This window comes from Pelophylax lessonae, assembly GCF_965119305.1.
Source record: "Pelophylax lessonae genome assembly, chromosome: 13".
Classification (NCBI taxonomy): domain Eukaryota; kingdom Metazoa; phylum Chordata; class Amphibia; order Anura; family Ranidae; genus Pelophylax; species Pelophylax lessonae.
The window spans coordinates 2,928,845-2,944,760 of NC_138780.1; the positions used below are offsets into that span (position 1 = coordinate 2,928,845).

Below are 15,916 nucleotides of genomic sequence, written 5' to 3' on the forward strand. Positions count from 1 at the left end.
TCTGCCCCTCCCACAATGGGGAGATTTCCTGTAGTAGTTTGTGTCTCTGCCCCTCCCACAATGGGCTGATTTCCTCCAGTAGTTTGTGTCTCTGCCCCTCCCACAATGGTGAGATTTCCTGTAGTAGTTTGTGTCTATGCCCCTCCCACAATGGGGATTTATCAGCTTACACTGCCCCTGATTTGCATATATGGTGAACACGGATCTATCATATACAACGTCCTCCAGTCCTCCTCTCTACGTACCTTGTCCTTGGAGTTCAGGACGACGGCCTGCGTGTGAGGGATTCGCACCACGTGGTGGTCGAAGCCGGCGGTGGGCAGCCAGACGCGGGCCGGCAGTTTGTGGTTAAGCAGGGAGAGTTCGGAGATGAGACGGTGGGTCTTCTGCTCCTTGGTGGGGAGGGTGGCAAGCCTCTTCCCGATAGACATGAGAGACTTGATGAACTCCCGCTCCGGGGCCAGTCTGACAGGCTGCCGAGGGGGCAAAGGCAAAACGGTATCAAAAGAATTCGGCATTTCCCCTCCCCCATTTTCATGTCAGGACCCCTTCCTTTCCCACCACCATTTACAACACCCCCACCAAAAGCCTTGGTCTGTAATATGAACTGTCTGTGTGGTTCTTTTAGGTCACCAGGCTCCAGAAAAAGGCCCACTTACCTCGGCACAAACTATTTACTATAATGTGCTCCCTGCATGTAAATCCCCACACAGGGGAGGGAGATCACTCACTACAGACTCATATCTGTACTTCAGCTTCAAACCCCTACAAACTGCACCCAATTCTCATTACAAAGAACCCTTTACTGCTGCTCTTACCGTAAAGAACCCTTTACTGCTGCTCTTACTGTAAAGAACTCCTTCCATCTGGCTGTAAAGAACTCCTCCTTCCGCCTGACTGCAAAGAACCCCTCCTTCCGCCTGACTGCAAAGAACCCCTCCTTCCGCCTAACTGCAAAGAACCCCTCCTTCCGCCTAACTGCAAAGAACCCCTCCTTCCGCCTAACTGCAAAGAACCCCTCCTTCCGCCTGACTGCAAAGAACCCCTCCTTCCGCCTGACTGCAAAGAACCCCTCCTTCCGCCTGACTGCAAAGAACTCCTCCTTCCGCCTGACTGCAAAGAACTCCTCCTTCCGCCTGACTGCAAAGAACTCCTCCTTTCACCTGACTGCAAAGAACTCCTCCTTCCACCTGGCTGCAAAGAACTCCTCCTCCCACCTGGCTGCAAAGAACTCCTCCTTCCACCTGGCTGCAAAGAACTCCTCCTTCCACCTGGCTGCAAAGAACTCCTCCTTCCACCTGGCTGCAAAGAACTCCTCCTTCCACCTGGCTGCAAAGAACTCCTCCTTCCACCTGACTGCAAAGAACTCCCTCTTCCACTCTTACCATAAAAGGTAAAGGACCTTCCTCTATCTTACTGTATGGACCCCCTTCTTCCACTCTTATTGTAAAGAACACCTTCCTATCGCCATTACTTTTTTAAAAAACCCTTACTAAAGCTCTTACTGTAAAGAACCCTTATTATACTGATGGACAGCGGATGTACCAGTTATTGATCTGCATTGAAGGATCCCCTCCCCTGTAAATGGAGACATTTACTGAGATAAACTGACACCTACCCACCACCCTGCCTACCCACAATCCACTCCAGAACCACCATGAGGGACAGGAGACCCCACCCTGCACCAGGACACACCAAACCACTCCAACCAATCACAGACCACCAACTACTAATCAACATTCCATCATCCAATCACACATTTACAGTGAAACTCAGACAGAGTTGGAGGGGTTAGATATAATGTCCAGGTTCTACTACGGTGCCCCCATTGGGGAGAGGCACCATTGTTTCTTGTCCCGTTGACTATACAGGAAGTGAGGTCTCCCACCGGGGACACAAATCCCAAAGATCTAACCCAGCCCAACTCTATCCAGGTTTCGGCTGGAGGTCTCAATGATTTTAGGGGTCAAGAACAGTAAATCTGAAGAACACCAACACTGATTACCCCCGGGATCTCATCACCATCTATGGCCGCTAGTTGGTCACCTTCAACTGGACTTCTGTAATGATGAAGACATTCGGTTACGTCTACAAACCACTTCTTTAGTTCTGAGTCTCCGAAGCAAACCCCATTTATATCTACAGGTAGCACCGCCTCCATCATCCAATCACCATGGACTGTGTCAAGACAGATACTGAGAATACAAGACGAGGACGGGAGGTGTGAATGTGGTTGAACCACCATGTCCTAGTTACATCATCCGATCCTTGGTATTAGGGTCTCTGCATGGGCGTAACCCTTCTAGTCACATGGCTGAAGATGTGAATTGTTATCGGACTGCCAAGGTACAGAAGATAAAATGATATTTTATGTGGAACAACGATGGTGTAGAACGCTCCCATCATTGTTCGGGAATTGTTCGTAGATGGCCTTTTAGACACCTCTTGCGAACAAGTTGCGTCCTCTGTGCAAAATGTGACTTCACTGCCCTCAAAAGAATAGACAGGACAACAGTCAGCTGTTCTTAGACTTCAAGGAGATGGGACATCCTTTGGAGGTGTTCAATTCCAAGAAATGGGACATCCTTTGGAGGTGTTCTTCAATTCAAAGAGATGGGATATCCTATTGAGGTGTTCTCCGACACATCAAAGTAAAGAGACAACACCTCAAAAGAATGTCCTTACTCCTTGAAGTGTAGGAAATTCTTTTGAGCGTTTTTCCGACACTTTAAGGGAAAGGGACATTCTTTTGAGGAGTTCTCCTTCCATTCAAAGAAATGGGACATCCTTTCTAAGGTGTTCTCCTACAATTCCAAGAAATGGGACATCCTTTTGAGGTGTTCTCCTACACTTTGATGAAAAGGGACATTCTTTTAAAGTGTTCTCCGACACGTCAAAGTAAAGAGACAACACCTTAAAAGAATGTCCTTACTCCTTGAAGTGTAGGAAATTCTTTTGAGCCGTTTTTCGACACTTTAAGGAAAAATACATTCTTTTGGGGCGTTCAACACTTTAAGGAAAAGGCGCATTTTTTGAGGTGTTCTCCTAGACTAACGGAAAAGGGACATTCTTGAGGCGCTCTCCGACACGTCAAGGGAAAGGGACATTCTTGAGGCGCTCTCCGACACGTCAAGGGAAAGGGACATTCTTTTGAGGCGCTCTCCTACACTTCAAGGGAAAGGGACATTCTTTTGAGGCGCTCTCCTACACTTCAAGGGAAAGGGACATTCTTTTGAGGCGCTCTCCTACACTTCAAGGGAAAGGGACATTCTTTGGAGGTGTTCTCTGACACTTTAAGGTGCATTTTGTACAAAGAGGATAACTGGTTAACATAAGGCAGGAAAGTGTCCACCCTATCTCACAATGGAACAACCTCCATTGAACAGAGGTGGAGGCCTTCAATACCATCGGTCTTCCACAAATCATTTTGTTTTATCATCTCTTCTCTGAATAGACGACAATGGTGCCCCACGTAAACTGAATGATTAACACCTATGCAGACTTCCTTACAGAGGAAGCCCAGTTGAATGTGACCAACTACTACAAGATACACCAGAACACGGATCAAGGAGAACCTTCACAAACATGAAGTGACATACATTTTTTCACTCTCAATGATTTCATCGGTGAAGAGAAGAAAAATTTAACAGCATTGATAGTGATACCTGCTAAAGAAAGGGAGGATAAACTAATTTTATTCCACCTATTTTCTACTTGATTTGCTCCCCATCGAAGAGCACCTCAGTCCATGGACCACCTAGGAATCCTCTACTGGCCATCAATCACCATGCATTTTGTTTGTACAATTTATTTTAGATCCACCAATAGCTAATCGGCAACAAGAACCTGCTAGGATTGGGTTTAGGCTGGGCCTTCACCACACAGTGGGGCCTCAACCACACAGTTGGGGCCTCAACCACACAGTTGGGGCCTCAACCACACAGTTGGGGCCTCAACCACACAGCGGGGCCTCAACCACAAAGCGGAGCCTCAACCACAAAGCGGAGCCTCAACCACAAAGTGGGGCCTCAACCACACAGTGGGGCCTCAACCACACAGTGGGGCCTCAACCACACAGCGGGGCCTCAACCACAAAGCGGGGCCTCAACCACAAAGCGGGGCCTCAACCACACAGTTGGGGCCTCAACCACAAAGCGGGGCCTCAACCACAAAGCGGAGCCTCAACCACACAGCGGGGCCTCAACCACACAGCGGGGCCTCAACCACACAGTGGGGCCTCAACCACACAGTGGGGCCTCAACCACACAGTGGGGCCTCAACCACACAGTGGGGCTTCAGCCATAAAGTGGGGCCTCCACCACAAAGTGGGGCCTCAGCCATAAAGTGGGGCCTCCACCACACAGTGGGGCCTCAACCACACAGTGGAGCCTCAACCACACAGTGGGGCCTCAACCACACAGTGGGGCCTCAACCACACAGTGGGGCCTCAACCACACAGTGGGGCCTCAACCACACAGTTTTGGTGGATCTAAAAAGGTTGTATAAGAATTGTACGAACAGATTGTAATGGGTGTGACCAGGTTTAGAACGCTCCAGTTTCTGAAACACTTCTATTTTGATTGGCTGAGGGAAAAAAAGGAAGAAGTGATAATGGAGAACAGAGCAGTGACGAGGGACAGTTCCATTTACAGCTGTATCTCTTCCAATAGAAGTTTTGGGAACTAAAACTTAAAAAGAACAAAAAACTGAGCAATAATGGTAGCCTTGGACATGACAGCCTCTCAGCCTTGGCTGGTGGCCATTTCTCAGCCTTGGCTGGTGGCCATTTCTCAGCCTTGGCTGGTGGCCATTTCTCAGCCTTGGCTGGTGGCCATTGATAAAAGTAGAATACTTTATTTATGGTAATACGAGGGCCACCTACAAATAAGGACATTAAGAACCAAAGAAAAAAAAAAGGGACAAATGACAGACGACAAATGGCCGCCAGCGGGGTGGAGCTCCGCATGGCGGACAGACACAGGACGAGACACATCAATGACGGGACACACAGAAGAGAGCAGAAGGAGAGGAATTACATCTGAAGGATCATCGGAGACCAAGTCTTCATTGTTAGAGTCATTGTGATTAATAGGAGAAGCAGCATTTCCTCTGAGCGGCCGCCATCTTTGCAGGACATAGCCGGGTTTAGAGCTTGAGGGTTATTAGGGAGGAATTTACAAAGCCAAGGGGACGCACCAAGAGAATGGAAATTCTCATAACTACCAAACTATAGATGAGCTGCCTACTGCTTAGAGAACATGGACTTCGAGATGTGAATAAATTAAAACAGATATAATAGTGAAGGGTTAGAAGCCCCGTCATGTTTTTATATCGCACCTTCTCTTGCCCTGGTGACCATTTGCCAGGAAGTGAGGGCCAATGTAGAAAGAGAGAGGATCCCTCACTTTGGAGACCTTCCCTCACACTTCCTGTTGGATCTCCGGGACAGGAAGTGAGGGCCAATGTAGAAAGAGAGAGGATCCCTCACTTTGGAGACATTCCCTCACACTTCCTGTTGGATCTCCGGGACAGGAAGTGAGGGCCAATGTAGAAAGAGAGAGGATCCCTCACTTTGGAGACCTTCCCTCACACTTCCTGTTGGATCTCCGGGACAGGAAGTGAGGGCCAATGTAGAAAGAGAGAGGATCCCTCACTTTGGAGACATTCCCTCACACTTTGTTGGATCTCCGGGACAGGAGGTGATGGCGAATCTCCCCAGACAGTGGCCCCTTTGACCGTTTTCTCAGCACGGTTAAGCCATACTATGGTCAACCAAACTTTCTACTAAGGCCAAGATGGAGAAGACCGCTCCACTTTACAGCAATGGACTCCCCACACAACTCTGTGTATGGACACAAAGATGTTTTTACTCGATCACAAATTATAAAACAGATTGATTCGCCTTCCCACAGCCAAGGTGGTGTCATGCGGTCTTGGCATGCGCAGTGGGCAGGAAGAGGTGCGGGAAGGGGGGGGGGGCACAAGGCAGGAAACACAAAAGACACAACTTGCAGCTATTGGCCAGAGGGCAGCCATGGTGATACGAGACAGACAAAAGCGTACAATGAAAGCCGCGGCTTCAGACTCTACCTGCGGCCTACTCACTGATTCTGATCCAAAGTTCCTTCAGCTTTTGTGCCAAATTGGTTCAATGATGAGCCCCCCCCCCCCCCCATGACTACGACTCCCAGAATGCTCTGGGTGCCCAGTGCCAAAAAAAGAGGAAAAATAATTAGTGAAAGCAATGGTCAGATTCAGTGAGTAGACATGGAGGACAATGACGGGACCACATTCACAAATATCGGGGTAAAGTCCAACTGCCATATACTGATTCCTTCCCACCAGCCCAGAGTGGTTGTTTTATGTTCTGGCGCCCCCCCTCTGGATACACTGTGTGGTTATGTTCTGGCGCCCCCCTCTGGATACACTGTGTGGTTGTTTTATGTTCTGGCGCCCCCTCTGGATACATAGTGTAGTTTTATGTCGTGGCGCCCCCCCTCTGGATACACTGTGTGGTTTATATGTCCTGGCGCCCCCCTCTGGGTACACTGTGTGGTTATGTTATAGCGCCCCCCTCTGGATACACTGTGTGGTTTATATGTCCTGGTGCCCCCCTCTGGGTACATTGTGTGCTTGTTTTATGTTCTGGCACCCCCTCTGGATACATTGTGTGGTTTATATGTCCTGGCGCCCCCCCTCTGGATACACTGTGTGGTTTATATGTCCTGGCGCCACCCTCTGGGTACACTGTGTGGTTATGTTATAGCGCCCCCCTCTGGATACACTGTGTGGTTTATATGTCCTGGTGCCCCCCTCTGGGTACATTGTGTGCTTGTTTTATGTTCTGGCACCCCCTCTGGATACATTGTGTGGTTTATATGTCCTGGCGCCCCCCCCTCTGGATACACTGTGTGGTTTATACGTCCTGGCGCCCCCCCTCTGGATACACTGTGTGGTTTATACGTCCTGGCCCCCCCCCTCTGGATACACTATGTGGCTATTTTATGTCCTGGCACCCCCCTCTGGATACATTGTGTGGTTTATATGTCCTGGCACCCCCCCCCCCCCTGCATACATTGTGTGGTTGTATTATGTTATTGCGCCTCCCCTCTGGATACATTGTGTGGTCGTTTTATGTTCTGGCGCCCCCCTCTGGATACATTGTGTGGTTGTTTTATGTTATAGCGCCCTCCTCTGGATACATTGTGTGGTTATGTTCTGGCGCCCCCCTCTGGATACACTGTGTGGTTATGTTCTGGCGCCCCCCTCTGGATACACTGTGTGGTTATGTTCTGGCGCCCCCCTCTGGATACACTGTGTGGTTATGTTCTGACGCCCCCCTCTGGATACACTGTGTGGTTGTTTTATGTTATAGCGCCCTCCTCTGGATACATTGTGTGGTTGCGTTCTGGCACCCCCCTCTGGATACATTGTGTGGTTGCGTTCTGGTGCCCCCCTCTGGATACACTGTGTGGTTGTGTTCTGGCGCCCCCCTCTGGATACACTGTGTGGTTGTTTTGTTTTATGCTCTGGCGCCCCCCTCTGGATACACTGTGTGGTTTATATGTTCTGGCGCCCCCCTCTGGTTACATTGTGTGGTTGTTTTTTGTCCTAGCGCCCCCCTCTGGCTACATTTGGCTCTGTGTACACATGTACTTAGGGTGTATCTAAAGCCAAAGCTCTTCTCCAGTAGTGTGGCCAGAGTGTGGATGGATTAGGCCAGCGGTTGTCAACCACCAGGTCGGGGTCACGCTGAGACTGGAGCATCCTCTGGTGGGCCCCTACCTGCAGCGCCACCTAAAAAGCTGGAGGACTACTATGAAAGGTACCCTGACTGACACTCCATGGGTGGCATGATCTGCACCTGATGGACCAGATATACAGCGCCATGAAAAAGTATTCACACCCCTTGAAATTTCCCATATTTTCTCATTTTACAATTAAAAACGTAAATGTATTTTATTGGGATTTTATGTGATAGACCGACACAAAGTGGCCATAATTGTGAAGTGGAAGGAAAATGATAAATGATACAAATAAATCTGTGAAAAGTGTGGCTGCATTTGTATTCACCCCCCTTTATTCTGATACCCCTAACTAAAATCTAGAGGAACCAATTGCCTTCAGAAGTCATCTAATTGGTAAATAGAGTCCACCTGTGTGCAATGTAATCTCAGTATAAATACAGCTGTTCTGTGAAGCCCTCAGAGGTTTGTTAGAGAACCTTAGTGACCAATCAGCACCATGAAGGCCAAGGAACCCCCCAGACAGGTCAGGGATAAATTTGTGGAGAAGTGTAAAGCAGGATTAGGTTATAAATAAATCTCCCAAGCTTCGACCATCTCACAGAGCGCTGTTCAATCCATCATGGGAGAACTGCAACCCTACCAAGACATGGCCGTCCACCTAAACTGACCGACCGGGCAACCCTACCAAGACATGGCCGTCCACCTAAACTGACTGGCCAGGGCCCTACCAAGACATGGCCGTCCACCTTAACTGACCGGCCAGGGCCCTACCAAGACATGGCCGTCCACCTAAACTGACCGGCTGGGCCCCTACAAAGACATGGCTGTCCACCTAAACTGACCGGCTGGGCCCTACCAAGACATAGCCGTCCACCTAAACTGACCGGCCAGGGCCCTACCAAGACATGGCCGTCCACCTAAACTGACCGGCTGGGCCCCTACAAAGACATGGCCGTCCACCTCAACTGACCGACCGGGCAACCCTACCAAGACATGGCCGTCCACCTAAACTGACCGGCCAGGGCCCTACCAAGACATGGCGGTCCACCTAAACTGACCGGCTGGGCCCCTACCAAGACATGGCCGTCCACCTAAACTGACCGGCCGGGCCCCTACCAAGACATGGCCATCCACCTAAACTGACCGGCTGGGCCCCTACCAAGACATGGCCGTCCCCCTAAACTGACCGGCCGGGCAAGGAGAGCATTCATCAGAGAAGCAGCCAAGAGGCCCATGGGAACTCTGGAGGAGCTGCAGAGATCCACAGCTCAGGTGGGAGAATCTGTCCACAGGACAACTATTAGTCGTGCGCTCCACAAATCTGCCCTTTATGGAAGAGTGAGAAGAAGAAAGCCATTGGTGGAAGAAAGACATAAGAAGTCCTGATTGCAGTTTGGGAGAAGCCATGTGGGGGAGGAGCAAACATGTGGGGGGAGGAGCTCTGCTCAGAGGAGACCAAAATTCAACTTTCTGGTCTATGTGTGGGGGAAAACTAACACTGCCCATCCCCCTGAACACACCATCCCCACTGTGAAACATGGTGGTGGCAGCATCATGGTGTGGGGATACTTTTCTTCAGCAGGGACAGGGAAGCTGGTCAGAGTTGATGGGAAGATGGATGGAGACAAATACAGGGCAATCTTAGAAGAAAAGACTTGAGACTGGGGGGGGAGGTTCACCTTCCAGCAGGACAACGACCCGAAACATCCAGCCAGAGCTACAATGGAATGGTTTCATGTGTTAGAATGGCCCAGTCACAGTCCAGACCTAAATCACATTGAGAATCTGTGGTAAGACTTGAAAATTGCTGCTCACAGACGCTCTCCATCCAATCTGACAGAGATGAGATATTCTGCAGAGAAGAATGGACAGAAATGTCCTCTCTAGATGTGCAAAGCTGGTAGAGACATCCCCAAAAAGACTCCCAGCTGTAATTGCAGGGAAAGGCGGAGCTACAAAGTATTGACTCCGGGGGGTGAATACAAATGCAGCCACACTTTTCACAGATTTATTTGTATCATTTATCATTTTCCTTCCACTTCACAATTATGGCCACTTTGTGTCGGTCGATCACAAAATCCCAATAAAATACATTCACGTGAGGAAAAGGGGGAAATTTCGGGGGTGTGAATACTTTTACAAGGCGCTGTAGTTCCCGGGGTTGTGGTTGAGGAGGAAGTAACGGTGGGCAGAGAGCTCTCTGCCCCTCCCCCCATGACTTTCCATCTTCCTTCCTCCACAAACGTTAACATTTTTTTAGTTCCTGAAACTTTATCGTTCCATATTTGTGAATGTTATGTGGGAGGGCGCTTGTACGACACGCCCACTGGGGCGGTGCCATTTTGCAGACATGCAAGGGGTGGGGTATATTTTGGGAGGAGGGGCTATGTTTTGGTTGCCTCCCTCCTTAACTGTAACTCCACCTGGAACACATTGGCCTGCCGGTACAATAGTCGGCTCTGTACAACTTTTATTTATTATTTTTTAATTGGTCTTATCTCAGTTGGCATGTGCAGGCTCTGGAAGTATCGGGTTCAGGTTCCAGTTTGAGAAATTAGGAGGACAAATAGATACTTCAAGAACCTGCAGAGAGATAAGAGGAAGAAGATAGGTGACAGGTGACATTCACATTTACAGAGCGATTGGGTGGGTGGAGGAGAGGTGGAGTTACACTTGAAAAGTCGAATCCGCCCCCAAACTGGTATTTCGGCTAGAAGTGAAGAGAAGTCTCACCTGATCTCCTGTGGACTCCAGCAGGGAGATCTCCTTTGTCAGGTTCTCTCTTGAAAGGGGGGACATGGAAGTGGCGGGAGGGTGGCCAGGTGGCGGCAGTAGCGGGTGGGCGGCCAGGTAGCGGTTGGGCAGCGGCAGTAGCGGGTGTGCATCCGGGCGGCGGCAGTAGCTGGTGGCAGCAGTAGCGGGCGGGCGGCCAGGTGGCGGCAGTAGCGGGCAGGCGGCCAGGTGGCGGCAGTAGCGGGCAGGCGGCCAGGTGGCGGCAGTAGCGGGCAGGCGGCCAGGTGGCGGCAGTAGCGGGCAGGCGGCCAGGTGGCGGCAGTAGCGGGCAGGCGGCGGCAGGAGCGGGCGGGCGGCCAGGTGGCGGCAGGAGCGGGCGGGCGGCCAGGTGGCGGCAGGAGCGGGCGGGCGGCCAGGTGGCGGCAGGAGCGGGCGGGCGGCCAGGTGGCGGCAGGAGCGGGCGGGCGGCCAGGTGGCGGCAGGAGCGGGCGGGCGGCGGCAGTAGAAGGGTGACCATGGCGGAGTTGAGAACACTGGTAAGTAGAGATCACTGCTGGAGACTTCCAGAGAGAGACAGATTGTGGGTGGTGAGGAAACCTTCGAGCCTCCACTTATAACCGGAACCTCCATTGTGGGCGGAGTGACCCCAGAAATCTCCGTAGAGGAAATGCTGCTATTGGTAGAGACAGAAGCCAGGAAGAGCCCCACCAGCCAACTAAGTAAAACGTGTGTCCACTTACAGAGGTAAACGACCTATCGAGACTTTCCGAACTGGATGAGAGGTCCTGGGAAGGAGGAGGAGGAGGAGGGGGGAGGGGAAGGGGCGGGAGGCAGAGGAAGAAGGGAAAAAAAAAGGTACAGATTTAGCTACTGGAGTGACAATGACATCATCAGCCCCACCCACATTACAAGCGGCGTGTTGTAGGAAGGTGCGGATGGCGGTGCGGTGTCCCTGTGTCTGTCAGAGGGAGGGAAGAAGCTCAGTAATGAACACGGAGAGATCAACACAACAACAAACAACCCGAGAGACCTCCCCTGATTACTGACCGATGGACACTCCCACCCCAACACCATGCCACTCCCCCAGAACAGCAGAGACCAGCTGATTACTGACAGCCACTCCCACCTTAACACCATGCCCTCATAACAGCAGACTCCCCGATTACTTACTGATGGCCACTCCTACCTCAACACCATGCTCCGCCCTCAGAAATAACACAACCCAACCCTATCACAGGAACAAAGGAACAGAAACACCTCCCACCAATGAATAATGGTCACTCCCACCACAACAAAATGTTGGCTCCCCCCCCCCCCGGAGGTTACACAACTCAGAATCACAGACCCGCCCCAAAGAACGGCAGATACCCCCTGATTACTGACTGATGGGCACTCCTACTTCAACATCATGCCACTCCCTCAGAACCGCCAACTCCCCAATTACTGACTGATGTCCACAGAGCTACTGCACATGTATGGGATGGAAAGGAGAAGACTGTATAGGAGAGGTAAACATTGCAATGAGAGCCATGAAGGTAAATGCAGTCGCTGACAAAAGTAAGTACACCCCTCCCATGTGACAACACTGAAGAAATGAGACTTTGCTACAATGTAAAGTAGTGAGTGTACAGCTTGTATAACAGTGTAAATTTACTGTCCCCTCAAAATAACTCAACACACAGCCATTCATGTCTAAACCGCTGGCAACAAAAGTCAGTACACCCCTAAGTGACAATCTCCAAATTGGGCCCAATTAGCCATTTTCTCTCCCCTGGTGTCATGTGACTCGTTAGTGTTACAAGGTCTCAGGTGTGAATGGGGTGCAGGTGTGTTAGATTTGGTGTTATCGCTCTCACTCTCTCATACTGGTCACTGGAAGTTCAACATGGTGCCTCATGAGGATCTGAAAAAAAGAATTGTTGCTCTACATAAAGATGGCCTAGGCTATAAGAAGATTGCCAATACCCTGAAACTGAGCTGCAGCACGGTGGCCAAGACCATACAGCAGTATAACAGGACAGGTTCCACTCAGAACAGGCCTCACCATGGTCCACCAAAGAAGTTGAGTGCCGTGCTCAGCGTCATATCCAGAGGTTGTCTTTGAGAAATAGACGTATGAGTGCTGCCAGCATTGCTGCAGAGGTTGAAGGGGTGGGGGAGGGGTCAGCCTGTCAGTGCTCAGACCATACGCCGCACACTGCATCAAACTGGTCTGCATGGCTGTCATCCCAGAAGGAAGCCTCTTCTAAAGATGATGGACAAGAAAGCCTGCAAACAGTTTGCTGAAGACAAGCAGACTAAGGACATGGATTACTGGAACCATCTCCTGTGCTCTGATGAGACCAAGATAAACTTATTTGGTGTCAGATGGTGTCAGGCGTGTGTGGGGGGAACCAGGTGAGGAGTACAAAGACAAGTGTGTCTTCCTACAGTCAGGCATGGTGGTGGGAGTGTCATGGTCTGGGGCTGCATGAGTGCTGCCGGCACTGGGGAACTACAGATCATTGAGGGAACCATGAATGCCAACATGTACTGTGACATACTGAAGCAGAGCATGATCCCCTCCCTTCAGAGACTGGGGGGCAGGGCAGTATTCCAACATAACGACCCCAAACACCTCCAAGACGACCACTGCCTTGCTAAAGAAGCTGAGGGTAAAGGTGATGGACTGGCCAAGCGTCTCCAGACCTAAACCCTATTGAGCATCTGTGGGGCATCCTCAAACAGAAGGTGGAGGAGGGGAAGGTCTCTAACATCCACCAGCTCTGTGATGTCATCATGGGGGAGGGGAAGAGGACTCCAGTGACAACCTGTTAAGCTCTGGTGAACTCCATGCCCAAGAGGGTTAAGGCAGTGCTGGAAAATAATGACACACAAAATATTCACACTTTGGGCCCCATTTGAACTTTTTGACTTAGGGGTGTACTGACTTTTGTTGCCAGCAGTTTAGACATTAATGGCTGTGTGTTGAGTTATTTTGAGGGGACAGTAAATTTACACTGTTATACAAGCTGTACACTCACTACTTTACATTGTAGCAAAGTCTCATTTCTTCAGTGTTGTCACATGAAAAGATAGAATGGGAGGGGTGTACTTACTTTTGTGAGATATTATATCTCAGGAATTGCCCCGAGGAGCTGAACTCCGCCAGTAAGAGGAAGTCCCCGGTGTGGTGGACAGATCAGGAAGTGGTCTCCTCGATGCCTCCCGTGCACAGCGTGACACTCACATGTCGGTGACTCAGCCTGTAGACTCTCACTATCTCTGTGTAAAGGTTACTGCAGACAATGACCCGCTCCCAGCACGCCCCTCTATCTTATCACCCGCAGGTAATGACCCGCTCCCAGCACGCCCCTCCATCTTATCACCCGCAGACAATGGGCCCAGCTTAAAGTCCAACCAAACCCCAAGAGGGAAAAGGTCATCTCCTACAGCTTACCTGTCCTCAGAGGTGGGGGCTGCATCGCGTTATCCTGCCAGTTACTCACTTCCTGTCCTAGGGTGACAACACTCACTCCCTATACTGTATCAATGGAGAAGGGTTGTCACCCCAGGATTACAGAACACCTCCCAGGATTACAGAACACCTCCCCCTCCTCATCTTCCTGCAGCTCTCAGAGGGAACCTGAGCAGGTTTGATAAGGCTGCAGAGTACACAGGACGGCACTGGATTTCCCCTCTTCTTCCACAATGAACCCTCATAGCTGGACTTCCACTTTAATGCGGAGAAGTGGAGAACGCCCAGGCCACAGGAGGAGAGGGGGGCGACTGGCACTGGATGAATGAGGACTCTGACGGTTTATGTATCGGGACTCCGGGAAGCGTCCCACTCAGCCGCTCCCTGAATGACGCATTGTTCTTGGATAACGGACAGTGAAGAGTGTAAGCCGGGGATCGTTATCCCTACAAAACCGGCCAGGGACTGTTCTTGGGAGGAAGGGGCAAAACACAGACCATTATTTATAATAGCATGGACATGAACCGTTTTTGAAAGAAAGGGGCAAGCTGAGGGTCTTTTTTTCCACAGTATTGTGATGGATGGTTCTTGGGGGGGGTCATTATTCCTACAGAATGGACACGGTTGGTTCTTGGAAGGAGGGAGTAAGCTGAGGGTCGTTGTTCCTACAGCATGGACATTGATGGCTCTTGGGAAGAAGGAGCAAGCTGAGGGTCGTTGTTCCTACAGCATGGACATTGATGGATCTTGGGAAGAAGGAGCAAGCTGAGGGTCGTTGTTCCTACAGCATGGACATTGATGGCTCTTGGGAGGAGGGAGTAAGCTGAGGGTCGTTGTTCCTACAGCATGGACATTGATGGATCTTGGGAAGAAGGAGCAAGCTGAGGGTCGTTGTTCCTACAGCATGGACATTGATGGATCTTGGGAAGAAGGAGCAAGCTGAGGGTCGTTGTTCCTACAGCATGGACATGGATGGACCTTGGGAGGAAGGAGTAAGCTGAGGATGGTCATTCCTACAGCATGGACATTGATGTCTCTTGGGAGGAAGGAGTAAGCTGAGGGTTGTTGTTCCTACAGCATGGACATTGATGGGTCTTGGGAGGAAGGAGTAAGCGGAGGGTCTTTGTTCCTACAGCATGGACATTGATGGATCTTGGGAGGAATGAGTAACCTGAGGGTTATATTCCTACAGTATGGACATTGATGGTTCTTGGGAGGGGTGAAGGAGTAAGCTGAGGGTCGTTGTTCCCACAGCATGGACATGGATGGCTCTTGGGAGGAAGGAGTAAGCTGAGGGTCATTGTTCCTACAGCAGAACATGGTTGGTTCCTGGGAGGAAGGGCAAGCGGAGGATCGTTATTCCTACAGCATGGACATGGCTTGTTCTTGGGGGGAGAAGGAGCAAGCGGAGGGTTGGTATTCCTACACAATGGCAAAAGATGGGTCACTACAGCATGGAAATGGGCGGTTCTTGGGAGGACAGGGCAAGCCTAGGGTCGTTATTCCTTCAGCACGAAAATGGATGGTACTTGGAAGAAAGGGCAAGCTGAGGGTTGTTCTTCCTACAGCATGGACATGGATGGTCCTTGGGAAGAAGGGGCAAGATGAGAGTCCTTGTTCTACAGCATGGCCATGGATGTTCTTGGTGGGAAGGGGCAAGCTGAGGGTCATTATTCCTGCATCATGGACATGGATGGTTCCTGGGAGGAAGTAACAAGCCGAGGGTCGGTATTCCTACATCATATGGGCAATTGGGCATGGATGGTTCTTGGGAGGAAGGAGCAAGCTGAGGGTTATTATACCTACAGTATGGACATTGATGGATCTTGGGAGGAAGGAGTAAGCTAAGGGTCATTGTTCCTACAGTATGGACATTGATGGTTCTTTGGGGGGGGGGGGGGGGGGGGGGAGTAAGCTTAGGGTCGTTCTTCCTACAGCATTGACCTGAATGTTTTTTGGGAGGAATGGGCAAACTAAG

At 50.6% G+C, this 15,916-nt stretch overlaps 1 protein-coding gene across 2 annotated transcripts in view; it reads right to left on the minus strand.

The window, feature by feature from the left end:
• PI4KB (phosphatidylinositol 4-kinase beta) overlaps positions 1-15,916 on the minus strand; it is a 33,999-nt gene that overhangs the window by 8,480 nt on the left and 9,603 nt on the right. Inside the window, exons 3-4 of one of the 2 annotated variants that reach the window (XM_082275140.1) lie at positions 11,222-11,266; positions 246-473 (exon numbers count right to left, since the gene is read on the minus strand). In XM_082275140.1, coding sequence (XP_082131266.1) covers positions 246-473; positions 11,222-11,266 — 273 coding nt within the window. The remainder of the gene's footprint in view (positions 1-245; positions 474-11,221; positions 11,267-15,916) is intronic. The other variant, XM_082275141.1, reaches the window with a different exon arrangement.